The sequence below is a fragment of the Phascolarctos cinereus genome, unplaced genomic scaffold, assembly GCF_003287225.1.
Source record: "Phascolarctos cinereus isolate Bilbo 61053 unplaced genomic scaffold, phaCin_HiC Scaffold_9;HRSCAF=440, whole genome shotgun sequence".
NCBI lineage: Eukaryota > Metazoa > Chordata > Mammalia > Diprotodontia > Phascolarctidae > Phascolarctos > Phascolarctos cinereus.
The window spans coordinates 265,491,249-265,517,922 of NW_027556402.1; the positions used below are offsets into that span (position 1 = coordinate 265,491,249).

At 54.0% G+C, this 26,674-nt stretch overlaps 2 protein-coding genes across 4 annotated transcripts; one reads left to right on the plus strand and one right to left on the minus strand.

Annotated features, from left to right (window-relative positions):
* Positions 1–1,721: 1,721 nt before the first annotated feature.
* Positions 1,722–11,740, plus strand: SIGIRR (single Ig and TIR domain containing). Of its 3 annotated transcripts, none has more exons than XM_020979390.2 (10): positions 1,722–1,825; positions 3,872–4,098; positions 5,370–5,565; positions 6,496–6,626; positions 6,724–6,864; positions 9,252–9,395; positions 9,579–9,681; positions 9,893–10,043; positions 10,508–10,700; positions 11,121–11,740. In XM_020979390.2, the coding sequence occupies exons 2-10, from the start codon at positions 4,092–4,094 to the stop codon at positions 11,303–11,305; spliced, it is 1,251 nt and encodes a 416-aa protein (XP_020835049.1). In that variant the 5' UTR covers positions 1,722–1,825; positions 3,872–4,091; the 3' UTR covers positions 11,306–11,740. The 3 variants fall into 3 exon arrangements, with proteins under 3 accessions (XP_020835049.1, XP_020835047.1, XP_020835050.1); XM_020979388.2 differs by lacking the exon at positions 1,722–1,825 and adding an exon at positions 3,440–3,660; XM_020979391.2 differs by lacking the exons at positions 1,722–1,825; positions 6,724–6,864 and adding an exon at positions 3,440–3,660.
* A 320-nt stretch (positions 11,741–12,060) lies between these two features.
* Positions 12,061–26,674, minus strand: PKP3 (plakophilin 3). The gene is made up of 13 exons (XM_020979411.2): positions 26,199–26,674; positions 17,321–17,406; positions 16,513–17,153; positions 16,202–16,325; positions 15,905–16,109; positions 15,510–15,684; positions 14,975–15,092; positions 14,610–14,780; positions 13,952–14,137; positions 13,442–13,595; positions 13,017–13,209; positions 12,783–12,870; positions 12,061–12,611 (listed from the first exon to the last, which is right to left on the minus strand). Exons 1-13 carry the CDS (start codon positions 26,455–26,457, stop codon positions 12,576–12,578), a joined length of 2,436 nt encoding a protein of 811 aa, XP_020835070.1. The 5' UTR covers positions 26,458–26,674; the 3' UTR covers positions 12,061–12,575.

Here is a 26,674-nt window from a genome sequence, read left to right on the forward strand (position 1 = left end):
GAGGAAGACCTCAGGAGGGAGCACATGTCACTCACTGCCTCTTATGGACATGGCCCCAGACTGTTTACACACCAGGCATGAGTGAGCAGTGCAAAGACATGGAGGTGGGAAATTTGTGCCTTGTAGAAGGAACAGTAAGGTCATTTTGGTGGGGTGCAGTGCATGTGTAATAAGCTGGGCAAGGAGGTTGGGAGCAGGTCTTTAAATGCTCAACTGTGGAGGGTGAATTTGGTCCTGGGGGTGGTAAGTGAGAAGGGAAGTGACAGTGAAGGCTGCACTCTCATTTTAGTGGTCGTGTAGAGCCGTCTTTGATGATGGCCTTGCATGAGGGTGGAGAGAAGGGGAAGGCTATCCCCGATGAGATTCCCTACCTCTGGCGGAGATTTGAGAAGACTTGACAAATAATTGAATGGGGGAGGGGCATGGGATTGAAGGGAGAAGACTGAACCCAACCTGGATGACTGAGAGAATGGTAGTGGCCTTGATGGGGTGCTTGGGTGCTTGTACTTGGACCCTAATTTCTCCCTAGCCTCAGAAACACTATCCCTGACAGTTTCTCCCCAGCCCAAGGACACTGTGCCTAGCAATTACTCATAAGTGGGCCCCAGCAAGACCTTTACCTCTCTCCTTGGTGCAGTTACAAATAGCACCTGAAGGAATTATTAGTTTGTACTGGCTTTGCTGGGCCATAAAGATATTCTTACCCACTGGACTATCTATCCTACAGCCCTACCTCATTATCTACATCCTGGGCTCCTCATTATCTGCATTGTAGACGTAAGACATATGTATACTCCCTACTTCTATCTTGTCAAACAAGACATTGACTGGTGGCAGACCGGACAACTCTCAGTTACCCCTGAACTCTAGTTAACTTAGTGATGTAGCAGGCCTAAAACCATTCACCCTTGTGGGCTTTTCCCGATGAACTCTGGGTAAAACGCCTGCACAGTAGGTACAAGAAGTGCATGTTCTTTTAAGAATTGACCACTCCTTAACCACTCCCTAATCCCACCCTGAATCACCTAGTTAGCATATTTGGCACATGTTTTATTGTATTTTATCCTATATAAACTTTAGCTATACCTCTCTAAAATCGAAGGTTCCTTAAGAATCCTTGCCCACTGAAAAGCATAACAATAAACTTTTTGCCAACTTGACTTAAAGAATGCTTGAGTCTGTTAATTCATTTCAGACAACCCTGCCATGTACTCTAGTCTTTGAGGAGTCACAACCTATTAGACCGCAGCAGCCTCAGAAGAAGCACGGAAGTTTGGAGAAAATGGGGCCTTAGGGGGAAGACTGGGACTGCCACATGGGCTAGGGGCACGTGCAAAGCAAAATTAGGGTTGCAACATTTGGACGGTGAGAGGGCAGTAAGGGAATGGTTAGCAAATCTGTCATTTCGTGTCCACCCCCCTTGCTCTGAATGTAGGGTCGCCTCCCACCCGTGTCAATGAGGTGCCAACAGAAGAATTCTGGAGGAGATTTAGAGCCTGGGAGGAGGGCAGGTCCTAGGAGCTCTGAGGCCAGGTCTTCAGGTCTCTCTCCCTCCTTCCTCACCTGTCTTCTCTAACAGAGGGTGAGGGACAGGTTCCAGTTGCTTAGGTCCTTCTAGAGTCATTAGTCTGCCTGGAGCCTTGTCAGTCCCAGTTCTGCTCCTCCTCCTCTCTGAGCCAGAAGGAGGAAGGGAGGGAGAGAGGGTGGGGCTGCACCTGCCTGAGCTGCCGTGCACCTGTCCAGGTGAGGCAGCCCGCCCACTTGGCTGGCCAAGCCTCCAGTAAGAGGGACCTGGGGGAGCAATGAGGCAGGCTGCGGGACTCAGGTCTGGACCCCTCTCCTGGGTGGCTTGGGGGAAGGGTGGGACTGGAGTGTGGCAGCAGAGCTTTAGGGCAAAGGCAGAACTAGTACAGGCAGCCAGGCCCTGGGGGGAGGGGACTTCCTCGGCCAAGGGGTAGTCACTCAGCTCAGGCCTGCCTGCCTAGCTTCCTGCCAGAGCAGAGGGACTAGCCCCTCCCCCCCTTCCCACCTACAGCTAGGAAGACTCTCCTTCCCCCTGGCCCCAATGCCAGAGGAAGGGAAACAAATGTGTGTGTGGGGGTGCGTCATTGGAGGGTGAGGAGGAGAGGGAACAGGACTGGATTTGGGCCTATACAGGAAATTATCAGGGCTACCTTGCCTGGCTGCTGGGCCATCAATGGTCTCTGTTGATTCTCCCTGGAACGTCTTGTTGGGGGTGTGAGGAATCTCTCTCTCACATTCTATTCCTTGCATGATACTTCCTCCTTCCTCCACCCTCTAGCTGTCTCCCCTTCCCCAGGAGGTCTGAGGGATGGGGTTGAAGGATAAAACTGTAGCTTTCCAGGATGAAATACTGTGAGGAAGGGAGAGAGAAAAGGCAGGTAGGCTTCAGTGGGTGCTGGGCCTTGCTGTTTCTGGGCTGTGACCCCACTGGAAAGCCTTTGGTCACTGTTCAGTGCCCCTGCCCTGGGCATCAGAGCCCTCAGCTTCTGGGCCTGGCCCAGGCAGAGGGAAGAATGGATGGATTCATCTTTGGCTCAGTCCCTAGTCTTTGAGAGGAGTAGAGAGGAACTGAATCACCTCACAGTTGTACCTGGGCTGTGGCCTGGCTGGCTGGCCTGGCCCACCCCACCCCTAGCCCCTGGCACCTGGCACCCAGTACTAGGGCTGTGTTTCCTGTGTTTTCTTCAGGATCAGTGGCGCTGGGTGTTTCCCATCCTTGGGGACCTGGTATTTAATGAAGCCAAGCACAGTCTGCTTCTGACAATCCAGCACCCTTTCTTGTAGGCCTCTCTAAGCTCTCCAGTGCCCAGTTATTTCAAAGTGTTTGGGGGGAGCCTTAGGAGGTATTCTGAGAGCACAAACAGCCTTGCAGGGGCTGCCCCCTTCCAGTCCCAAGTTTCAGGAAGAGTCAAGGCAAATTCAAGATAGGCAAGCTTGCTGTCCTATTTGTTTGGGGCCTTGCTAAAATGTTTGGGGGCTTGCCACAATGTTTAGGAACTTGCAATAATATCTCATGCTACAAGGTTTTTCTGGGGGCTTGTTACAATATTTAGGGGCTTGCCAAAATGTTTGGGTGTTTGCTATAATGTTTCTTTGGGGCTTGTTACAATGTTTAGGGGTTTGCTACAATGTTTGCTCTAAAGGGTCTTTGGGGGCTGTTTAGGAGCTTGCCACAACATTTAGGGACTTGCTACAATGTTTGGGTATTTGCTATAATGTTTTGTGGAGAGACTTGCTACAGTGTTTGGGGACTTGCTAAAATGTTGCAAGTTTTCTTTCAACTAGGGCACTGATTGTTACTGCCAGGTGACTGCTATGGGGTTAATAATGTCTGGGTGGGGTTTAAGTTGAGGAAAGGATGTGACCACTGAGCCAGGAAGCTACAAGGGAGAAATTCAGACAAAAAAAAAAAACCCAACCCCTAAGTACTCAACTTCTTTTGTGATTGTGTTCATGAGCTTTTCTGAACCAAAACAAGCTCATAACCACTTCCGGGTGGGTGGCAGGCGGGCTGGCAGGGGCTCTCACCTGTGGGGACAGTGGCAGGCAGCAGGAGCTGGCCTCTTTGGAAGGGCTTGTTTTTTAAACCCTAGCAAATGGCTGGACCTGAATCTGGAAGAAAGCGGCTGAAGACAGGTGACCAACCTCCTCCGGACTGGGCCTGCGCCCAGGGTGGAGAGAGCAGCTTTTGTCTGGTGGGAGGAAAACTAAGGTGCAGAGGTCAGACTGTGGGATGGGGAGGAAGGGAGAGGGCGGCCTTTGATAGATACCGTAAGGGCCCCTTTAACTGTTAGCCTTTAACTGGTCCCGTGCTTACCTGTTTATCAAATGCCTTCATTCTGCATAGTGCCTGTAGCCCCTGACTGGCCTGGGACAAGCTGACCACTGAAACCTGACCAGACAGGACAGGAAAGAGCAGAGCCCCAGGCTTTGCTGCAGACATTCTTGGCTGAGCTAGCCCAGGGCTTTCCTCTGTGCTGGTCCTGGTTGGGAGCAGAGCTGACTTCGGCCTTCATCTGAGCAGTTCACAGAGAGGTTCCAGAGGCAAAGTTCCTCCTGGCCTGGCCATGGCAGGTAGGGAAGACTCCTGGAAGGGCTTGCTGGGAAAAACTAGGGAACTACTCATAGCTTTTTTCACTACAGCCTGGGCCAGAATTGAGGTCTGACCCCATGTCTCCGGCAACATGCTCCACTCCCACATGGGCGCCAATCCCCTCCCCTGAGGTGAACAATCTCACTGCCCTAGTGCCCAGAGGATGCCATGGCCCTAAATGTCAATCAGAGGGTCCTTTAGTACTCTGAGCTCGAGGGGGAGGAGGGAGGCTCCCAGTCCTGAAGAACACTTCCAGTCAGCTGGCTGTGGTTGGGTGATTTGAAGAAGATGCTCCACCCACCTCACTTTCCAGGGGGCCAGAACCTTCTCACTGCCCCCAAAGCTTGTCAAACACAGGAATCTTGTCCTCATTTGAGAGACAGAAAAACTGAGGCCTGGCAAGAAGTGACACAATCAAACACACAGCAAGTCAGAAGCAAAGCCAGGTCCAGGGCCCAGGTGTCCTGACTCCCTGTCTGGAGGTCAGGGCTTCCTGCCCTCATCTTTGCCCCTGCCACAGGGCTAATTCCCTTTGTCCCACAGCCCCCCCCCCTCCCCCCAGCCAAGGAGGATTGTGACTGCTGCACAATGTATAATCTTGATCTCAAGGGATTGTCCCTTCCTTTCTCTGTCCTCAGTTTCCTCATCTGTAAAATATGAGGGTTGGATGAAGTTCCTGTCTGGGTCTGAGATTCAAGGAATCTTATGATTGTATCACAAGTGGGTCATGTGGGTGACTTGCAGGGATTCAGACCAGGTAGGAAACAGGAGAGCCCAGGAGTGGGCAGCAGCAGCAGAGGCCAGCTGGATAGAGAAGCAGCAGAATGAGGAGTTCCAGAGGGTTCTGGCCTCATGGCAAATGAACAGGAAGCAGTGCAGCAGCAGGCCAATGTCCTCCCACCAGCCCAGCCTCCACCCTATACTGTGCATGGAGCTCGGGAACATCCCTTCTCCAGGGCTGTGGTAACAGTCAAGAAAGGCAAGAGTCCCCAGTGCAGGATCTGCCTGTGAGCCTGGCCACCTGCCCTGAAGGGCTGGAGCATCTGTGAATGTCTCATATGCCTTAGGGGCACAGGAAGATACCCGTGTTCAGGTGGTCAAGGGCAAATCACTTGTGAAGTGGTTGCCCTCTGGGCCACCTGGCTGCAAGGAAGAAGGGGAGCCTGGATAGACAGGCCAACTAACTGCTGTGTTTTTCAGAGCCTGGTCCATCTGAGGTTCTTGGTGTAAATGGCTGGCTTTCCCCCTGCAGATCTCTGTGATGTGGCTCCCACCATTCTCACCCCCTTGAAGGATCAGGTTCTGGTACCAGCCCTGCATAGCAAGGTCACCCTGAACTGCACATTCTCAGTGGCCTTTGAGGCCCACTGCCCCCCTGCTGTCCGGTGGCTGAAGAATGGCCATCTGCTTGGGAACCACAGCCTCTATGACATTCAGGAAGTCTTCTGGTAAGGATGACCCTGAGTCTGAGGTGCCCAGTGACCAAGACTGGGGAAAGGAAAATAGGCACATCCAAGTGCCACCTCCCACCCTCCCAGACCCAGGGAGCAAGCAGGCCATGACCAGTGGCAGAGATGGGGAATCTGGCTGCCTGCTTATAGAGGGGAAGATTGGGGCTAGAGAGGAGTGACCATTCCAGGAGTGGATTGACCCTCTTTACCCAGGCCCTGGGGGCCCCATAACTCTAACCCTAATCCCAAGATTGCAGAGGGATAACAGCCCAGACACAGCTCCCCACCCCTTCCCTCTAGAAGTTGGGGAGGGGAGTGACTGTCCTGGACACTGGTTGAGTAGGGGTGTGGGGGGAGATGAGAATAATGACTTCTTGGCCAAGTGAGGTAGTGAGGGAGAACTACTAGGGAGTGACTTGCTGGGACATAAACCTCAGTAGGCTAGTGACCACCTGGGACACAGACGAGGAAGGAAGTTGAGGGGGAAGGCATTGTGTGGACACTGGAAAGCAGAGGTATATGAGAGGATTAGTGATGAATGATGGCCTAGGGCACGCACATAAGCATGAACACACACACACACACACACACACACACACACACACACACACACACACACACACACACACACAACCTCTCTCTCCTTCTCTCCTCTCCCCTTCCCAACCCCCTCCCCCAAAGAACACCTCCACCTATGGGACTGTATCCTGAGACCAGCCTGGGGCCTTTGTGCTCCAAAATTATCTGCTTATGGACCCAAGCCCCTCTCCCAACCCCTAGTCTCCAGCTGCTATGGGAGCTCAGCTCAATGTTAGGCCAAGGCAAAGTGTGTGTCCTGCCTGTAGCCCCCATCCCAGGGACTGGGAGCTCTAGGCTCAGTCTTCTTGCCTCAGGGGCAGTGACTGGGCCTCCCTTGGGTCTTCTCAGGGGTGGGGCCAATGCATCTGAAGGGGTCCTGTCTAGTGTCCTGGGGGCCAACCTGACAAGCATCCAGGACTATGGGACCTTCACCTGCACACTCCGGAACCTCAGCGCCTCATTCACACTGCAGAGGACAGGTATGGCCATAGGTGGGGGCCAGGCAGGGGAGTCTGCATGCCTCCCACTGCCTTGGAGGTGCCCACCTCCAGGATGGCCCTTTCTCCCCCTTGCCAGACCCTGCTGGCCACATCCTGACTGTCCTCGCCTCTCTGCTGGTTCTGCTTGTCCTGTTCATGGCCGCCCTGCTCTATGTGAAATGTCGTCTCCGTGTGTTGCTCTGGTACCGGGACAAATATGGGGATGTAGAGATGAATGGTGAGCAGCTCAGAGTTGGGGGAGGGGAGCTCAGACCCTGTGGGCTGTGACAAGGTCCTGCCCATCCTATATTATACCCCCTTAGGAAAACAGATACTGTTATTATCAAAACAGTCTGGTCCTGGCTTAAGAAATGAAATAGAGTGGTGGACCAGTGGAAGGGATCAGGGACAAATTACGTGATGGTAAATGACCCTAGCAATCTAGTATGTAATAAAGCCAAAGATCCAAGCTTTTGGAACAAAAACTCTGGGAAAACTGGAAAACAGTATGGCAAAAACTAGGTATTGGCCAACATCTCACACCATATACCAAGATAAGGTCAAAGTGGGTACATGATTTATGCATAAAGGGTGATACCATAAGCAGATTAAGAGAGCATGGAATAATTTATCTGTCAGATTTATGGGTAAGGGAAGAATTTAAGACCAAAGAAGATATAGAGAGCATTACAAAATGTGAAGTAGATAATTGTGTTAAAATAAAATTAGAAGGGTTTTGCACATGGGCAGCTAGGTGGTGCAGCAGATAGAGCATGGGCCCTAAAGTCAGGAGGACTTGCACGCAAATTTGGCCTCAGACCAAATGCTTGACACTTACCAGCTGTGTGACCCTGGGCAAGTCACTTAACCCCAATTGCCTTAGGAAAAAAAAGAAGCAAAAGGGTTTTGCACAAACAAAACCAATGCAATCAAATTATAAGGAAAGCAGAAAACTGGAGGGGGGGGAGGAATTGCAGCAAGTGTCTATGTTAAAGGTCTCATTTCTCAAATATATAGAGAACTAGGGCAAATTGATAAAAATACAAATCATTCCCCAACTGGTAAAGGGTCAAAGAGTATGAACAGGTAATTTTCAGAAAAAGAAATCAAAACTATCTATAATCCTCTGAAAAAATGTTCTAAATCACCATTAATTATCGAAATGCAAATGAAAACAACTCTGAAGTACCACCTCACCCTATCAGAGTGGCTAATATGACAGAAAAGGAAAATGTTAGATATTGGAGGGGATAGGGGAAAACTGGAACACTAATGCACTCCTGGTGGAGTTGTGAACTGCTCCAACCATTCTCGAGAGCAATTTGGAACTATGCCCAAAGGGCTATAAAACTGTTCTTTGATCCAGCTCTACCATTGTTAGGTCTATATCCCAAAGACATAAAGAGGAAAAAGACCTATTTGTACAAAAATATTTATAGCAGCTCTTTTTGTGGTGGCAAGAATTGGAAATTGAGGGGATGCTCATCAGTTGGGGAACAGCTGAACAAACTAGTTCATGATTGTAATGGAATATTATTGTGCGTAAGAAATGACAAGCAGGATAATTCCAGAGAAACCTAGGAAGACTTAACATGAATTGATGCGTAGTGAAGTGAACAGAATCAGAACAACAGTGTATACACAGTAACAATATGTACACAGTAACAGCAATGTTCAATGAAGAATTGTGAATGACTTAGCTTTTCTCAGGAATGCAATGATCCAAGACAATCCCAAAGGACTAATGATGAAGTGTATTATCCGCCTCCACAGAAAGAATAGATATTGATTGAGTATGGACTGAAGCAGGCTATTTTTCACTTTCTTTCATTCTTTTTTCTTTTATTTGAGTCATCTTCTACAAAATGACTAATATGGAAATGTTTTACATAATTGCACATGTATAACCTAGATCCAATTGCTTACCATCTCAGGGAGGGATGGAATTTGGAACTCAAAACTTTAAATAAAAATGTTTTAAGAGTTAGAAAATCTTGAGCTAGACTACTACTGAAAAAAGAAAGCAGATACCAGTGCTCATGGGCCAGGGTGCCAGAAACAGACAGCGCCAGGGCCAGGCTACTGATCCCTTGCCATGTTCTGCTGGGAGGCAGGTCAGCAGATGGAGTCAGGAACACCTGAGTTCAAATCCAGCCTCAGACTCTTACTAACTGTGTGGCTCTGGGCAAACCACTTCACCTTTGTCTTCCTCAGTTTTCTCATTTGTAAAGTGGGGACGATAACAGCACTCACCTCTCAGAGTTGCTCCAAGGATCAAATGAGATAATATTTGTAAAGCACTTAGCATGTAGTAGCATGTAAAGCCTTGCATGTAGTAGGCACTTAATAAGTGCTTGTTTCCTCCCTCCCTTCCCTCCTTCCTTCCTCCCTTCCCTCCTCCTCCCTTCTCTCCTTCCTTCCTCCCTCCCTCCCTTCCTTCCTTCCTTCCTTCCTTCCTTCCTTCCTTCCTTCCTTCCTTCCTTCCTTCCTTCCTTCCTTCCTTCCTTCCTTCCTTCCTTCCTTCCTTCCTTCCTTCCTTCCTTCCTTCCTTCCTTCCTTCCTTCTTTCCTTCCTTCCCTCCCTCCCCCCCTCCTTCATCCCTCCCTCCCTCCCTCTCATTCTTAGATGGGAAGCTCTATGATGCCTACATCTCTTACATGAGCTCTCCAGAAGACAGGAAGTTTGTGAACTTCATCTTGAAACCACAGCTGGAGAATCGACATGGCTACAAGCTTCTTCTGGATGACAGAGATGTCCTCCCCAACTCAGGTACAGCCGCCCTGGGCAGCACTGCCTCAGCAGATTCCTCTCCATGCACCTGTGGCCTTTTCTGATGGGCTCCTCTGACATCCTGAGCCCCAGCTGTCGGCCCTCACTGGCTTCCTCATCCCAAAGCTGCCCAGAGGGGCTTCCCCTCCCTGATGGGCTCCCCTTCCCTGTCCTCCCCTCCAGAGCCCTCCGCTGATCTGATCATGAATCTCAGCCGATGCCGGCGTCTTATAGTGGTTCTCTCTGATGCCTTCCTGGGCCAGGCCTGGTGCAGACACAATTTCAGGTGCCACAGGGGGAAAGCTCTGTGTGTGTGTGTGTGTGTGTGTGTGTGTGTGTGTGTGTGTGTGTGTGTGAATATGTATGTGTGAGAATGTGTGTGTATGTGAGTGTGTGTGTGTGTGTGTGTGTATGTGTGTGGGAAGGTTGGTGGTCACAGGGCTTTCTGGGTCTGGAACTCAGGATCTCGTCCTTGCTCCTGACTCTGGCTGGTATAGGGAAGGCCTGTGGAGGCTCCTTGAATTGTCCCGAAGGCCAATCTTCATCACATTTGAGGGTCAGACTCGAAATCCCTTACATCCTGCTCTCCGCCTGCTTCGGCAGCACCGACACGTTGTGACCCTGCTGCTGTGGAGGCCAGGCTCTGTGGTAGGAGGGAAGGGGGTGCCACAGTCCTTTGCGGTGAAGGCTTCCATAGTAGGAGGGGAAGGGGGTGCCATGGTCCTTTGGGGGTGAGGGGGCTCTGTGGTAGGAGGGGAGGAGGCCACTGTGATCATTTGGGGGCTAAGAGCTCTATGGTAGAAGGGGAAAGGGGTGCCATGGTCCTTTAGGGATGAAGAAAACCATGACAGGAAAGGAAGGGGGCTCTGAGGTCCACTGAGGGTAATGATGACTCTGTTTCTTACTGGTTGCCATATTCAATGGGTGTAAATGCACAGTGTGTACGGTGGGTATGTAACCCTCACACCCAGGGGGACTCTTGTGCCATGAGTCTGGTTTTCATAGTCAATGCCTAGAAATCTCACATTTGTACCCACCTAGAGGGTGTACCCCACCCCCACCCCAGAACCCCCTGAGCAGCATCTGAGTAACATCCCTCGGTTGCCTTGTAGACGCCCTCCTCCGATTTTTGGAAGGAACTGCGTCTAGCCCTGCCGCGAAAGGTACACTACAGGGCCCTGGTGAGTGACCCCCAGACTCAGCTACAGGAGGACAAGGATCCCATGTTGACCCTCCACGGTGGCTTCTTGGAGGGCCGGCCTGGTCCAGACCCAGACCCTGACCCTGACCCCGAAGGAGACTTGGGTAAGAGCCCCACAGCGGGGCTTTGGTGCAGAAATGGCCCCTGGGGGCCCCCTGGGTGGGGCCTAGGGCCATCAACCTGGAGCAACAGAAGGCCTGGGGAGGCCAATTGGGTTGGGACCATGGCTCTGGGGCCCCCAAGGGTGAGCTCCAGGGTCTTAGCTGGGACCAGCCCATGATGTCCTGGGGATGGGTGTGACATTGGCCCAGCTTGGATGACCTCACAGGTGGTCCCTTGTCTACATGAGCACATTGCAGGGTCTCTGCCTGCTTTCCTGAGAACACTAGCCTGTGTGCCTTCTATCCCTCCCTCCACTTTGTTGTGAGGGTAAAACCATTGGGAATGGAAGGTCTGGCCCTGGGGGCCTGGAGTTGGGATTGGGGAAGGTAGGGCAGTTGCCTTGACCCTGACTCTCTCCACAGGTGTAAGGGGACCCATCTTTAAAGACCTGCCCCCTCCACGCATGAGCCCAATCCCTGAGCTGCCAAGCCTAAAGGCTTCTGGTGGGGAAACCCAACGGAATGAGATCGATGTCTCTGACCTGGGATCCCGCAACTATGGGGCCCGCACTGACTTTTACTGCCTGGTCACTGAAGATGACATGTAGGCCGCCAAGGACCTCCTGCCTGTCCTTGCTCTGGGGAGCAGGGCCTTGGACTGGGGGGGACAGGGCCTTGGACTTGGGGAGCAGGGCCCTGGACTGGGGGGGACAGAACCTTGGACTGGGGAGGCAGAGGGGCGTAGTAAAGAGAAGAGTGCTTCCTTCCTTTAAATCAAAAGCCAATACCCCTTTCTGGGCCTGTTTGTTTCTTGTGCTACAAAACAAGAGATTGGACTGCGTGACCCCAATGGTTCTTCCAGGTTGAAATCTAGGCCCCTGTGGCTCTTTGCTTAATCTCCTGAGACTCTCAGGCCATGCAGAACACAGGGTTAGGATTACCCTAACCCTAAATGCCTGATCCAGGGCATTCCTGTCTGGGGCCCTTGAGCCCCAGGCTTTATCCTGTTTCTGTTTTCTGCCAATAAAGTGACAATTCCCATATTTGGCATTGAGCTTGGCTCAGGTGGTATGGAGGTCTGGGTTGTCCCATGGCGTGTCCAAAACTTCATTCATCCTTTGTGTGTGTGTGTGTGTGTGTGTGTGTGTGTTGCATCTTTCACATATCCTTAAAGCTGAGGTCTCTTCTTTCCAGAGAATCTGCCCCCACCCCCAGCCACAGTCAGAATTCTATAGTGACAGCCCTGACATTTTGGCAATCACTAGGGCCCATGCCTCCTGGGGAGGGCCTCATCCAGCCCAGCCTGTCCCAGCAAAAGCTGCTTCTTCCATTGGATTCCTCTCAGAAAATGCAAACACACACCCACCAGACCAGTGCCTCTTTTATTGTCCCAGCCCCAGCCCCAGCCCCTCCCAGGCCAGCCTCGGGCCCTGACCTCCAAGGCTGTGACTGTACCCCTGTGCCAAGCATTGAGGAGTCCCTGGGGAACACTGGAGCCATAGCAGTGGTGGCCTCCAGAGATTGGAGCCCCCCTAAAACACCGAAGGATTCCCAAGCATCCCTACACCCAGAAGCCAGGGGCTTTTGCCCCATCTTGATAGCCAAGCTCACCCCAAAGCCCCCAAAGTTCCCCTGAGTCTTGAACATGTACTTAATGTGAGCTCTCCCCCTTGAACCATTCTGTAAGCAGTCAGCCTGCTTCAGCACCCCACCCAAAATGGCAGTGGGGACCAAGAGGCCAGACCCAGGCAGATCCAAGGAGACAGGGCCAGGGGCCAAGAGGCCAGGGCAGGGCTGAGCCAAGATAGTCCCATGCAGCGGTGGGGGAGGGGTCCACTCAGTCCCCTTCTCCCCCACACCTCTTCCTCTTCAGATGGTTTATGGACCCAGGAAATCCTCCTTTCGATAGCCTTTCTGCAACACGGAGAGGAAGGAGTTAATGGGAGAGCACTGTTGAGTCAGAAAGAATGGATCTGTCTCTGCCCTGTTCTCCCAGGTTCCCTCGTGGTCTCGGGTGCTTTCTGCTTTCTGCCCCCACCCTACATCTTGAGTAGTGTTCAGCATGCTCAGCCCATGCTCACTTACCGCCCGGAAATCCCGGTGCAGTTTGCTGTACTGCCACATGTTGGCCAAAAGGCTAGAGGCTGCTCGGGAGGACTTTTCACTATCAGGTCTGTTGGGGAGGAGTGGAGAGCATTAGTTGGTGCTGGCAGGGAGGCCTAAGGAGGAGAACCCCTGCCTAGGGACAGGAGAATCTGATGTTTCCTGCTTCCTGATGCTTCTCCCCCCCCCCACCTGTTGTCAGGGCTTGGTACTGACCCATCCCGCTTTTTCTTGATGTAGATGAGCTTTCGGAGGCCGTCAAAGTAGAGGAGGTCACGAGCAGCGATGGGACTGGCCACCACCAAGTTGTTGAGCACTGCTATGATGTTGACCAGCACATCTGCTGGAGGTGGCTTTTCCCCAACACTCCCTGGCAGTTTCTCAATCAGATGACTGACAACCTTGGTGGCTGCCTCCCTCATGGGTAGAGGGCAGAAGTCAGAGGGTGTCAGACAGCTCCCCCAAACCTCTCCTTTTCTTGGAGCTGGGGTTGCATGAGCATTCCTCCCCACTCCCCCAGTGACCCCATTTCCTCCCCTCTGGCCCATCAGCCAGGACAACAGCAGCAGTATCAGGCCATGGGCCAGCTGGGACACAGGGGATGAGGGAATCATTACCCCTGGACCTTGAGGGAGACTCACACATCTCATCCTTGTTCCGGGCATTCCGTGACAGATTCCGGATGAGGCCAGTGAGTGAGCGCAGCTGGTGATGGTCAGCTGTCCGAACTCGGTCCAACAAGGGGTTCAAGATGCGTTCCTGCTCCAGGGCTAGGCGGCTCAGCACACCTGCCCACTGTGGGGCAAGGAAGGGTTGAGGGGCCTGGGAGTTCCCAAAGTTTCTCTGCCCCCCAGATCTTCCAAATCAGTTCCTCACCAGGATGGGATGTCCTGCAGCCCCTGGACTTTCCACCAGGGGTCACCCACGGCTCCCTAGTGTTTTCATCCCCTTTCTCTCTCTCTCTCTCTCTCTCTCTCTCTCTCTCTCTCTCTCTCTCTCTCTCTCCCTCTCTCTCTCTCTCTCTCTCTCTCTCTCTCTCTCTCTCTCTCTCTCTCTCTCTCTCTCTCTCTCTCTCTCTCTCTCTCTCTGCAATTCCCTTGTTTTTATATATCCCTGGACTGAATCATGGCCCTCTGGCCCTGGGCCCTTACCCTGCGGTCCCCAGCGGTGATGTTCTGCAGGGCTCCAGCAGCAGCCTCCGTTGTGTGCCTGTTCAGCTCACACCGTTGAAGAAGTCGGTTGTACAGACCCACAATCTGGGGACTCCATAGCCACTCGAGCCCCTTGGGATCCTTGGAGACCTCAGCAAAGGTCAATGTATCTGTCGCCAGGGGCAGCTGGGGAAGGAGAGGGGGATGTGAGGCCCAGGCCCAGTTCCAGCTCTCAGAGAGCACCCCTTTCTCTGCTTCCTTCCTACCCTCCTCCCTTGGATCTTAGGATGGGGAGCCCTCCTTACTTCCAGCCTTCCATCCCCACCATGGCTCCCCCAAACCCTTGCTCCAAGGGTCACCCTCTGCTCTTGGTCACTCTGACCACCCCAAGCTTCCTCCCTCTGCCTTACTGGCTCCCCAGGTCCTCGCTCCTCAGATCTCTCTCCAAAATTATCCAGGACTGCCTCTTCCAGCCTGTGCAGCCTGGTGTTGCCTCTCTGAGCCTCAGTTTATCCTTCTGTAAGATGGGCCCTGTAGGCTTGCACTGTGAGGTTGATAGGTTGCCCTATCAACTTTAGTGCACCCCATCTCCCCAACCTCTAAGCTCCCCCAGGGCAGCAGCTGCCTTTCTCAGGGCTCCCTGCTTCTCATCGCCTACCTCTCGCAGCCTCCTGCTCTGGGGGGTGAAGCAGCCCACGACCTCCCCGGGCCTCCCGGCCCCGGCTTCCCCGCGTCCTCGGCCCTCCAGCCTCTGTAGTGCTGATGGTGGCATCTCGTCATACAGGCGGTAGGAGAGGTTTCTGAGCACACACACTGCATTCTCCACGCTCTGAGGGCATTGGGACAGGTCAGTGGTCACAGCCACTGTTGGGGTGGGGGAAGGAGCCGGGGAGAGAGTGGGAGTTGAGGGGGGAGAAGACCCAGATCAGAAGGTGGACCCCCCCCAGAGGACAGACTTGGGTGGGGGCAGGGAAGCAAATGCCCTCGGTCTTCTCCACCCTCCCTAGCTCAGGGCCTGCTGACCTTGTCCTCACATTTGCCCACGTCCAGGGCATGGTGGATGTAGGTGACCAGGGCGTCCACTAGGCCATGGCACTCTCGCATCCTCTGCCGTGTGGCCTGGGAGGCTGAGCTCAGGTTTCTGACAAAGAAGTAGGAGGATCAGAGGCCATAGGCCCCTCTGGATGAAGGAGAGCTTGGCTTGGGATTCTTTTTTTTTTTTTTTGGCTAGGCTACGGGGTTAAGTGACTTGCCCAGGGTCACACAGCTAGTAAGTGTTATGTGTCTGAGGCCGGATTTGAACTCAGGTCCTCCTGACTTTAGGGCTGGTACTCTATTCACTGCGCCAGCTAGCTGCCCCCTCGGCTTGGGATTCTTTCACGAGGCATCCCGAATCCCAGTAGGGCTTAGGCATTGGGGTGAGCTGACGAGTTCTGCCCCGCAAAGACCCCCCAGGCTGCCTCAGGCTGGGCCCGGGCCCCTCCAAGGACCAGACTGGAGACAAGGCCACCAGGACACACGGGAGATGCAGCTGGGTCAGGGAGGTCTGGCTGGGCACCTGAGGAAGCCGGTGGCATTGTAGAAGATCTCGGCCTCAGAGGCATTCTGCTGGATGAGGGGAGGCCCCCCGGAGCCTGAGAGGGGGCTCAGCACCAGGTCGGTCAGCTGCTCCAGGGTGTCTCGGGCCAGGCGGTCCTTCAGGTGGTCACTGGATGACAGGTTCCACAGAATTCCTGAGAGTCAGAGATCAGGGGTTAGCGGCGGGGTCTTCACCCCCTGGAAACAATCTGATTCCCTCATCAGGGGCTTGAGCAGGAGAAAACTCCAGCCCCCCTCCCCTCTCCTGCTCCTCCCCCTCCTCCCCCACGGCCGTGAATCGGCTCAGACACGCGTGTGCGCATCTGGGCGTGTCTGGCCTGGCCCTATGGGGGGGATGGGGGGGCCCGGCCTGACCCGTGACATTCTTGCGCAGTTCATCGTCCTGTTCTCGCAGCGTCCTCAGCAGCTCGAAGATCCCGTTCTCCTCCACCAGAGCCAGCTTGTTGTCCGCATTGTCATAGATGAGGTTCCGCGTGGCCCCGGTCGCGTGCCTCTGCACCTCCTGGTTGGCGTGGTTGAACAGTTTCACCAGCTTCGGCACGGCCTGTAGGCTGCGGGCCTGGGGACGGGGACCAGGGTCATGGGTGACGGGCAGCTCCTCGGAAGGCAGCGGCAGGCAGGGCCGGCTCCCCCGCCCAGCTCCGCCCTCACCTGTTTCTTGGCCGCCGCGTCACTGTAACACTTGTGCTGGATGTAGGCGGCTCCCAGAACCTGCAGGTTGGGGTCTGAGGCCATAAGGTACTTGACAGCAGAGGGAAGGTCGATGTCATCAAAGCTGTAGGGTAGGTAGTGTGTGTGCGGGAGTCAGCTCAGACTGTCCACTCCCCCACTCCTCGCCCCTGCTCCCCACCCCCTCCAGCCTCTCCCCCACCCCTCACCCCTGCTCCCCAGCCCCCCTCACTCCTCCACCCTTGTTTCCTAGCCCCCCTCATTTCCTCACATCGCCTGCTCCCGGGGCTTACCCACTGCTGAGCCGTTGTAGAGTACGATGACCCCCATAGCTGTCTAGACCTCGCACATCAGGCAGATGTCCAGAGTCAGCCAGACTGAGGCTGAGGCTGCGGACTGAGGGGGCTCGGGCCACATGCTCCAGGCCTCCACCAGCTCCCATCGAGGCTGTCCCCCGGCTTCGGTGGCTGCTCTGGAAACGCTGCAGGGTCCGCATGGCTGGTGCTCGGATGGTCCGGCTAGGGGCTCCGTCTGCAGCTTCAGGCCAGTCCAGTCCCCCTGCATGACTGGAGGCTGAGCTCGCCTGTCGCTCATAACTGAAGGCCCTGTAGGAAGCCCCTCCTGGAGGCTCAAGCTGCTCAGACACCACACTATAGCGGTCATCCAGGCCTCCAGGGGGACCCCCCACCAGGCGCAGAGAACGCAGGCTCAGCGTTTCATAGTCAGCCCTGGGGCTAGGGCCCCCACGGTCATGGTAGGAGACGGGTCGGGGTGCTGCTGGGACTGCAGGCTGGGCCCCCGCATAGCCCGTGGACCCGTAGGAGCCTCCTCCATTGTGCACAGAGCTCAACCTCCGGCCATAGCTTAGGTCCACAGCAGAGCGTGAGGACCAGGCTGCTGTCCCGTATACTGGCTTGGAGATGGGCCGGAAAGTCTGTGGGACGGGGAAAAAGGTGGTGAGGAAGGTAGGAGTAGAGGGTGGATAGCCCCCTGTCTCCGACCCAGGCTTCCTCCCCCCACCCTGCCTGGCCTAGGGTCCAAGGGGTTGGGAACAATATGGCCTCCCCAGGCCTTGAGGAGGGAGGATGGGGGAGGGCTCACCGAGGCCTTGTCCATGCTCATGCCCTGGGAGCGGGAGCTGAAGCCAGCACCAGACTGCATTGTGTGATATTGACCCCTGGAGACACCTGGGGAGTAGGGAGGGGGACAGGCGGTCAGTGGACAGAAAGCCAGGTGACCAGACTGATCCCCTCCATGGCTAGACCTCGCCTCCCCACCCCTTCACCCCCACCAGGGGCCCTAATCTCTCGGCCAGTCAGACCTTAGGTCCTTGCCTATGAAGGACTCAGGAGGGGACAGAGATTGGAGGACTATGTTGAGTTCTGGGTACCATGATTCAAGAAGGACACTGATAAACTGGAAAGTGTCTGAGGAAGGCAGCTGGGGTGGGGGAAGGCCTGAAGCCCAAATTGCATGAGAATGGGCTGGAGAAAAGAGGGGTCAGTCTGGAGAAGGGAAGTCTCCTAGGGAACAGGAAAGCTATCTGTACTGAAGAGCTGTCTGGTGGAAGAGGGCTCTGTCCTGCTCTGCCTGGCCCCAGGGGGCAGGACCAGCAAGTTACAGAGAGGCTCCCAGCGAGGAAGGGGCTGCCTAGTGGAGGAGATGGGCTTCAAGCCAAGGCAAGGTGGGCACAGGATGTTCAACCTTCCAACCCTGTGGTTCTCTGGTTCTTAGCTAGAGAGACCCCCACAGACTTTTTCTCACCCCTCTTCCTTCCCGACCTTGCAGTGCCTTTGACATCACAGATCCTCCTTTTCTCTGGGCTCCTCTCTCCTCCCCTGGCTTTTGTCTGGTGAGTTCCCCCTCCCCCACCTTAGATCTGCCTGGAATTCAGCCCTCCAACCCCAATTTGTGCTAGTCAACAGACATTGAGCACCTACCATGCGGCAGGCAGAAATGAAATAGTTGCTGCTGTAAAGGGCCCCTAACTGGTTTCTTAGTCTTAAGTCTCTCCACATCTTTCTAATCCATTTTCTCTCTCTCTCCTTTTTTTTTTTTTTGAGAGGCAATTGATGTTAAGTGACTTGCTCAGGGTCACACAACTAGTAAGTGTTATGTGTCTGAGGCTGGATTTGAATAGTGCTCTATCCACTTCGCCGCCTAGCTGCCTGTCTAATCCAGTTTCTGCTCAGCAGGGGTGACTTTCCTAGAGCCCATGGCTGTCTATGGCACCACTTTGATCAAAAATCTTAAGCGGCCTCCTGGTGTCTCTAGGATGCAAAATAACTCCTTAGCTTGGCATTTCAGGCCACTCTGGCCCTAACCCACCTTGCCAGTCATATCTTCCACTCTTCTCCCACATTGACCCTGTCCCCTCCAGCCAGGATGGTCTCTTCCATGACCCTTGAAGACATCATTCCCACTTGTTCTTTGTCTACTTTCTGCCCATCTTTCAAGGCCCAGCTGACATCTAGCCTCCCTTATTTCTTGAGGCCCCAGATTTCTTTCTGTCAGCATCCTTTGCCAGTAAGGTCTTGCTGCCTTCAGGCCTGACCAGCCTGACCCACATAACCTTCATATCTTCATCATCACAGTCCTTGTCCTGATTGTCCTACATGTGTGGTTTTCAGAACTACACCCCTATGGGATCCCTGAGGGCAGGGGGATGTGTCTGCTCTCAGAAAGGGACATGGTAGGCACCTGTGAGTGTGTCACCAAATAGGAGCAGGGGGGTAGCTGGGTACCACGTATGGAGGTGATTTCTCCTCAGCCTTGCATCCTTGGACTACCTGAGAATATAGTCTCTGTCCCTGGGTTGGGGAGGATGGGACTGAAGCCCCAGCCCCACTCAGGGTCTCACTCTTATGGGCTCTGCCCATAGACAGGGCCCTCCTGGCTACATGGCATCCCCTGCCTGCTTGGCAAGAGGCAAAGGAACTGCCACCAACACTTTGACCAGCCCAATGTCCTTTCCTGCCAGAGCCTAGAGGGTGAGAGCCCTGGTTTCCTGGTGCTTCTCCCATCCTGTGGCTGCCGAGTCCATCCCAGCTCCTCTTCCCCTAATTCCTTGGGGTCATAGTCTGCCCAGTCATCCCCTTCCCTCCTGTAGCATCTCCTTCCCCTGTATCCTCTGGAATACTTGGCATCACTAACACACTCCCCTTTATCCCCGACCTCCCCTTCTCCCACTCTCCATCTTTCTGCACTCATTTAACTTTGTCCACTCTCTCTGGTCCTGGAGAGTCCAGGGAGGGGAAGGCAGCACATATACACTCTCTTTCATGGCCCCTTCTCTGCCCTCCCTAATGCCCACTCAGCAAGATTTGGAATATAAAAGCAGCTAGCTGCTGTCTCCGCCTCCCGGAGCAGGGATGTCCCCAGCCTTTATCCCTAGCCCCGCTGCCTCCCTGCTGTCCTCCTGACTTTCCCTTGGCTTCTCTTGCCCCCCCCCCTTTTGCCCAAGGTTTCCTGGCTGGGTTGGGGTTGGTCAGACAAAGACAGGCTCTTATTAGCTCCTTTGCTCTGGTTAACCCCGCGGTCACTGAAGGATCTGGCCAAGCCATCCTCTCTTTCTTTTTTTGGCCAAGCCTGTGATTTCAATAGCGTAGGGACACCCTGTCAGGGGCTTATGTCCACCAGCATAGACTATCATCTGTGATCTCATGTGCAACGCAGAGTCTTAGCGTGGTCATTCCTTGCCAGACCACACTGTGTTGACAGAGGCAGGACTAGAACCCAGGTCTTACTTTCACCATGCTGCTGCTACTGCTGCTGCTGCTGCCTCTCCCCTGGGCCTCCCTTCCTTGGCTCCCTTAACAGTCTTGACCTTGACTTGGCCAACCAAACTGCATGAGATCTTCTATTCCTAAGTGCCTGGCCAAACTCCACCCCTGGCTCACCCTTTGAGCCGTCTGCATCCTCTCTTCCACCTCCTCCTGTGCTGCTGAACGCCTCCGGTCTGGACACCCCCTGGACAATCCTCTCCCTTCCCCCAGCAGAGGACCTCGTCTGCCACCTTGCTGGGAGAATGGAAGCCACAGTCCATGTCTCCGAGGCCACGCTGCAGCCAACCCATCCTCTCTCTCTCCGTGAGCCTCCCATCCCCTGCCCCCAGGCTTCAGTCCAGACCCTACTTCCCTTTGCCAAGAACTGCCAAGTCCATTGCCTCCCCTTCTCCGCCATCCACTCACTCTTTGGCTCCTCGCAGACTCTGAACCTCTCTGTGGCATGGGATGCTGTGGCTGCCTTCCTCCCCGGGGGTTGGTCTCCCCTGGGTCTCTGGGACTCTGCTCTTTCCTGGTTCTGGATCTGGGGCCTCCTGGATTATCTTGTGTCTCTTGCCCCTAGTCCCATGGGTGTCCCCCAAGGTTCCATCCTGAGCCTTCTCTTCTCTTCACTCACTCTTTTTTTTTAAAGGCAATTGGGGTTAAGTGACTTGCCCAGGGTCACACAGCTAGTAAGTGTCAAGTGTTTGGTCTGAGGCTGGATTTGAACTCAGGTCTTCCTGACATCAGGGCTGGTGCTCTATCCACTGTACCACCTAGCTGCCCCACTCACTGTCTTAATGAGCCCATTTGCTCCTGTGGCTCCAGTTATCATGTAACTCACAAATCTATACACCAAGACCCACTGTTTCTCCTGAACTCTGCCTGATGGGACTTCTCCATCTTGGTGATTCACTGGAAACAGCCCTGACTCTGGGGTTCTAATCCTATCTCTGATATTTCCTATCAGAGCAACCCAGAGGAAATCATATCACCTTGCTGTGTCTGTCTTCTCCTCAGCCCTTCCAACTCAACCTACCACCCAGGAGCCTGGTGATAATCTCTAATCCAACACGTCCATTAATTTTTTTCTCTGTAAGCCCACTGTTCTTCCTTCCAGTCCCCTAGGGCTGTCACCTTTGGATCATCTCCCTTCTTTCCTTTCCCTCACCCCTCAAATCTCATCAGTTGCCAAGTCTTGTTGGTTCTGTTTACAGAACCATGCTATCCATCCGTTTCTCTCCACTCCTGTGGTTCTCATCACCTCCCACCTAGACTAGCTTCCAAAGTGGCTTTCCTCCTCTTGTTTTTCCCCTCTTCAATCCATCCTGCACAAGCTGACACAACAACCTTCCTCAGGCGCAGGTCCAATCATGCTCAACATTCTTCAGCATCTGCCCCCCTTTAGACCAATACTTCTGAGAAAAACACAGACTTCCCAGCCTGCCATTCAAAGTCCCCTACCCCCTGGCTCTAGCCGCCTTCTCCTGGATTATTTCACATTGCTCTCCTAACATACCATTTCCCAGCCAGACTAGACTTCTGGCCATTGACAGGATCACAGGCCTAGAGCTGGAAGGAAGCACCAAGTCCACGTAGTCTAGACCTGCTGTTTACACACGACAAAACTGAGATGGAGAGAGGCGAAGTGATTTTCTCAAGGTGGCATAGGCAGCAAATGTCGGAGGCGGGATTCAGACCCGGATCCTCAGCCTGACTCCAGAGCCTGTGAACCTTCCCTCTTGTGTTGATGTCTGTTGCTTCTCTGAGGCGGTCCCCCTCCCTGGGATGCATCCCCCCCCATCAATCCCTGCTCTTAAAAGCTCCTTCAGAGCCTACCATTGGTGCCACTTTTACCCAAAGCCTTGCCTTCCACCCTTCCAAAAGTGGATGAAGCCAAGGGAAGGCATCCTCTTGAAGGCTAAATTGAGACACTAGCTGAGGCAAGTCAGAATGCTGTGAAGAGAGTGCCCACTCTTCCTAGAGACAATGATGCAGAGAGAGGCAGCCCCCGATTTTTGAGAGTACAGATCTCAGAGGTCCCAGAGGAAGACTGGACAGGATCCCAGGGATTAAAGGCATCAGGGGAAATCAAATCAGGAATTGGTGAATCAGTCAGTCAGCATTTCCTAACCATCTAGTTTGGGCTAGGCACTGTGCTAGGTACTGGGGACACAAGGAAAGGCAAGGATGGTGTCCGTCCTCATGGAGCTCCCGGTCTAATGGAGGAGACGACAAGCAAGCCAATGTGTTCAAACAAGCTAGAGATGGCCAGCAGTCACTCATCAGACACCATGTGCCAGGCACTGCACTGGAGAGTATCACTAGAGGGAGAAGTAAGCAAGAATGACATTCTGAAGGCACCAAGGGGAATCATTCCACCGGGGAAGAAACGTGGGAGTTTCCTGAAGAGGCGTTCGCATGAGGTGCTCACGGACCCACTTTGATTCTGTGCAGAAGAGGGCAGCGAGGGTGGATCACAAAGGACAACCAGATGAGCAGGGCATGGGCCAGTGCAAATGGCACAAGAAGTGAGCTGCAGCTGCTGCCAGAGGCCCACAGCAAGGAACAGCCTGGTTTGTCTTACAGCTCTCTTGGGAGAGGAAGGAGGGGCAAAGAAAGGATGGGACCTTTGCTTAGGGCGGATGGGGCAGACATGAGAGTGATGGTGAAGAGGCTCAAAGCAGGGTTGTTTCTGTTTCCTCAGATGAGAAGAATGGAAGATCTTTGCACTGGGAATAACAGAACAAAAACACTGATAGGGGGCTGCTCCCTGAGATTAGTAGGGAGACAGAGAGCCTTGCCCTGCCCTTGATGAATTCAAGTTCCCTACTGAAATGAGGGACATCCTTAGCTCCAGAAAGAACTGGCTGATATGAGCATAGAGCCACTGTCAGTGACATTTGAAAGATCGTGGGAAATGGGAGGAGGGGTGCAAGACTGGAGAAGGATGACTGTTGGTTCATTTAAAAAAAAAGGAAGAGGACAGTCTGCAAACTAACTGGGAGCTAAGTGGGCTGGGATTCCAGGAAAGATCCTCAAAAGATTCTTAAAGGGATAGTTGGGAAGCAGAGAAAGAATCAATCAAGAGCTAGCCTGGCTTCAGCAAGTACAGGTTACATCACACTGAGCTCATTTCCTTTTTGGCCAGTAGACAAGGGGAGTGCTGTTGGTAGAGTTTACCTAGATTGAAGGCTCAAGTTTTTGACAAAGAGTCTCTTACTATTCTTCTGGAAGGATAGATACAAAGATAGTACAAATCAGTAGATTTAGAATGGCTATACTGACTGGACTCAGAGAAGTCAATGGTTCAATGGCAATGTGACCTGAGGTCTCTAGTGGAGGACCCCAAGGAGCTGTTTTGAGTCCTGGACTGGTTAACCTTTTTGTCAATGGCTTGGAGAAATGCATAGAAGGCAGGTTCATCCAATGTGCAAATCACACAAAGCTGGGAGGAATGTAATGAAGAGGCAATAGAGTAAGATCTGGGCAGCTAGTTCTAAATCTCATGCAACAGATTGAAGAGAGGAAAATGAAAAGTTTCACCCTTAGCTCCACAAAGTAAACCGCCTAAGTCTAAGATGAGGAAGCAAGATTAGGCAGCAGTTTGTCTGAAAGAGATCTGAGGGGGCTTTGTGGCCCACAGGTTCACCATGAGTCCTTCCCCGTGAAGAAGGGAACAAGGAGGCAGAAGGCCCACCGTCCCCTGCTCTAGCCAGACCTTTCCCAGAGGACTGTGTTCTGTTCTGAGGGACACATTTTAGGAAGGTCATTGACATTGGAGTATGTCCAGAGGAGAGCCACTGAGATGGTGAGGGGCTGAGTCCATGTCCTTGGGGACATTTGGAGGGGAGAGCCATGGCAGATTTGGGTTTGATCTGGAGAGACATTTCCTACCCATGAGAGCTGTCCCTAAGTGAAGGGGACCACTTCCTTGGAGCACTCAGATGCCCAATGGTCAGAGATTTCTATTCAGGTCTGGGCTTGGCACAGTGCTCCTGAGGTCCCTTCCAGATTCTGGAATTCTGGGAGTAGATGAGATGGGGAGAGGGTGGCCAGAATGAGAGGAAGGTGGAATATGCAGGAGTAGATGCAAGGCCGTCTGTTTCAGAAGTTTTACCTTAGCTGCTGTACACCTAGCCCAGAGCACTGAGACCCCCCAGAGCATTTAGGAAACAGCCATCCGTGAAAGCCTGCCTGACAGAAGAGAGCATTTATTCAGCACGTTTAATTCTAGGAATAACTTTGTCCAAGTCTGAGGAGCTGGGGTTCTGCCCCTCCCCTGGTCTTCCCTCAGAGTTCTGGAAGCTCCTTGTCAGATCCCTCTCCTAGCCCTTTCCTCTCTGCCCTGTGTCCCCTTCCTGTTCTCCCCTCCAGGTTCCAGGGGGCACATGGCACACGCCTAACAAAGGCTTGATGAGTCTAATGGGATGGAAGTGATAAGCATTGCACCAGGGCTTACTATATGCTATGAAGCGGTGGGTTGGGGAGGGGCAGGCGAGGTGACTATGGGAGGACAGGTTAGTGGGTGAGACAGTGGGACCAGGTAGGAAAGGGCAGTGGTAGGTGCTCTGGCCTGGACCCAGACAATGCACTAGTGCAGAGAGGCTGGAGTAGGTGGAGGGGGGCAGGTTCAGACCTTGAGAAGGCCCTTTGCATCCCTGGTGAGGGCCTGGTGGGTGAGAGCAAGGTGCAGGTGCTGCAAAGGACTGCTTCCTCAGCTATTCCATCTAGGGGGCTAAGGCCCCAGGAGAGACAAGGCTGCAGCATTGAAGGGGGCTCGGATGGGAGTTGGACTGGCTGGTCGCTATCCTAACTGGCAAAGAGGAGGAGTCACTGGAGTCCCCAAGAAGGCCCAGGACATTGGGGGAGCTTCCTCATTGGGGGATCCCCTCTAGCCAGCTCTTCTGATGCCTTTGACTTTCCCCCTCCCCCGTATAGGGTCAGAGACAGAGCAACCACCCCAGGGGCAAACACATACCCCTTCGTCACCCACACAGGCCTTCCCATCCCCTAGGCCCCCCTACCAGCCCAGTTTAATGAGGCTTCATGGGTGGGGAGATTAACCCCTTGACGCCAGGGAGGCTCCGCCAGGGGGGGACACACCCCCCTCTTTGGGCTCCCCACACACCCCATCCCCCCAAATTATAATCATCCTCCTAATTGTCAGGGCTGGCCATGGGTGGCCATCTCTGATGCATTTTGCAAACTGTAATTAGTGCCCATATTTGGCTGCCTCCTTCCTGCCCACCCCCTGCCCCACCCCTCAAGTGGTGAACTTCCATTCTGTGGCTGAGAAAGCTGAGGCTGAGAGAGGAGGCCACAGCTTTGGAGCAGGAGGAGGACCCTGGAGGCTTGAGGCCCTCTCTGCCTCATGCCCTTGTTTTCCAGCATCCTGACAGGTCTCACTGTCCATCCCTCTGGCTTTCAGCCTCTGGCCAGTATGCAGGCTTCTCTAGTAGAGGCATGTCACCTGGAACCCTCCCTTCCCCAGATAAGGTTCTATGGATTGCCCGAGGGACAAAGATCCCTGATGGGGTGGCTCCCCTAACCCCTGGGAGGGGTCTTGGGGGGCTGGGGCTTCGTGACCTGTCTCTGGGTGTGCCTCTGAGTCCCTTCATGCCCCAGGGGAACAGTGAAGGGGGCAGGTGAGATCAGAAACTGGGGGGAACCGCAGCTTGGCTTAGAGAGCTCGAGAGGAAGTCGACCTCTCCCAGAGGTTTCACCCTATCCATAATTATCCCAGACTAGAGTTCGACTGGGGATTCCACTGGGGCAACCCACACTGCTTTGAGGAAACCCACTTCTGGCCTCCTTTCCTCCCCAAGACTTAGCGCTAACACTGTCCCAAGCAGACACCCGGGCTGGAGCCTCCTGTGTATCTTAGGGACAGGACTTTAGCAAGAAGTAGCCCAGGGACTCTTGAGGAGCTTATTTCCATCCCCTCCCCCCCACCGTGGGGCCAGGGGCTCATCCCCAGACTAAGTCAATCCAAGGCTTCCCAGTGAGTCAGAGAACTAGCCTGGAGTCTGGGCACAACCTCTGGCTTCCTGCTGGCCTGCCCTCCTTCACCCTAGAACAGCAATCCCCCTGCCTTTCTTGTGACTGGAGGCCTGTGGCTCCCCCTCCTCCTCCCTACAGCCCCTCAGACCTGGCCCAATGGCCCAACTTGGGTCCCTGGTGTCCCTGTCTTCCTCCTCCTGGGCAGCAGATACCTCTGGAGTTGTCTAGGCCTGTGCTGGTTGCAGAATCCATCAGGGCGCCGGCCAGGGAGCCATTGACCCTCGAAGGCTGACCCAGCTGGAGCATCCTGGCGCGGACCTGTTCCTGCACCCGGGCCACCTTCAGCCGTTCGCGCTCTGCCTCCAGAGCCTCTTTGTTCTTCTGGTCCAGCTGCAGGTCGGAGGGCAGGGCTAGGGAGCAGACCCCGGCCTCAGGCTGCAGGGCAGAAAGCAGGAAATTACTGTCCTGCATGGTGGCAGGAGCAGCCTGGGCCTCAGACTGGGGCTGGGGCTGGGGGCTCAACAGGGCTCTGTCTCTGGCCGGACCACCCTGCCCTGCATGGCCCTCCACCAGGTCCTGGGCCAGTGGGTCAGTCGGCTCGGTTCCTAGCTGTCCCTGCCAGCCAGCCAGCCGCGCCCAGGGAGAGACAGCCGACACCGCCCAGGCCTGAGCTCACCTGGGGGTGGGG

What these genes read in the sequence shown, in the direction of transcription:
- SIGIRR (XM_020979390.2), top strand. An exon ending in GACATTCAGGAAGTCTTCTG is followed by an intron (nt 5,566 to 6,495) that starts GTAAGGATGACC and finishes GGGTCTTCTCAG; the next exon opens with GGGTGGGGCCAATGCATCTG. An exon ending in AGATGTCCTCCCCAACTCAG is followed by an intron (nt 9,396 to 9,578) that starts GTACAGCCGCCC and finishes CCTCCCCTCCAG; the next exon opens with AGCCCTCCGCTGATCTGATC.
- PKP3 (XM_020979411.2), bottom strand. Translation starts at nt 26,457, where the DNA reads ATGCAGGACAGTAATTTCCTGCTTTCTGCCCTGCAGCCTGAGGCCGGG. An exon ending in ACTGCGCAAGAATGTCACGG is followed by an intron (nt 15,685 to 15,904) that starts GTCAGGCCGGGC and finishes TCTGACTCTCAG; the next exon opens with GAATTCTGTGGAACCTGTCA. An exon ending in AATGCCACCGGCTTCCTCAG is followed by an intron (nt 15,093 to 15,509) that starts GTGCCCAGCCAG and finishes CTTCTTTGTCAG; the next exon opens with AAACCTGAGCTCAGCCTCCC.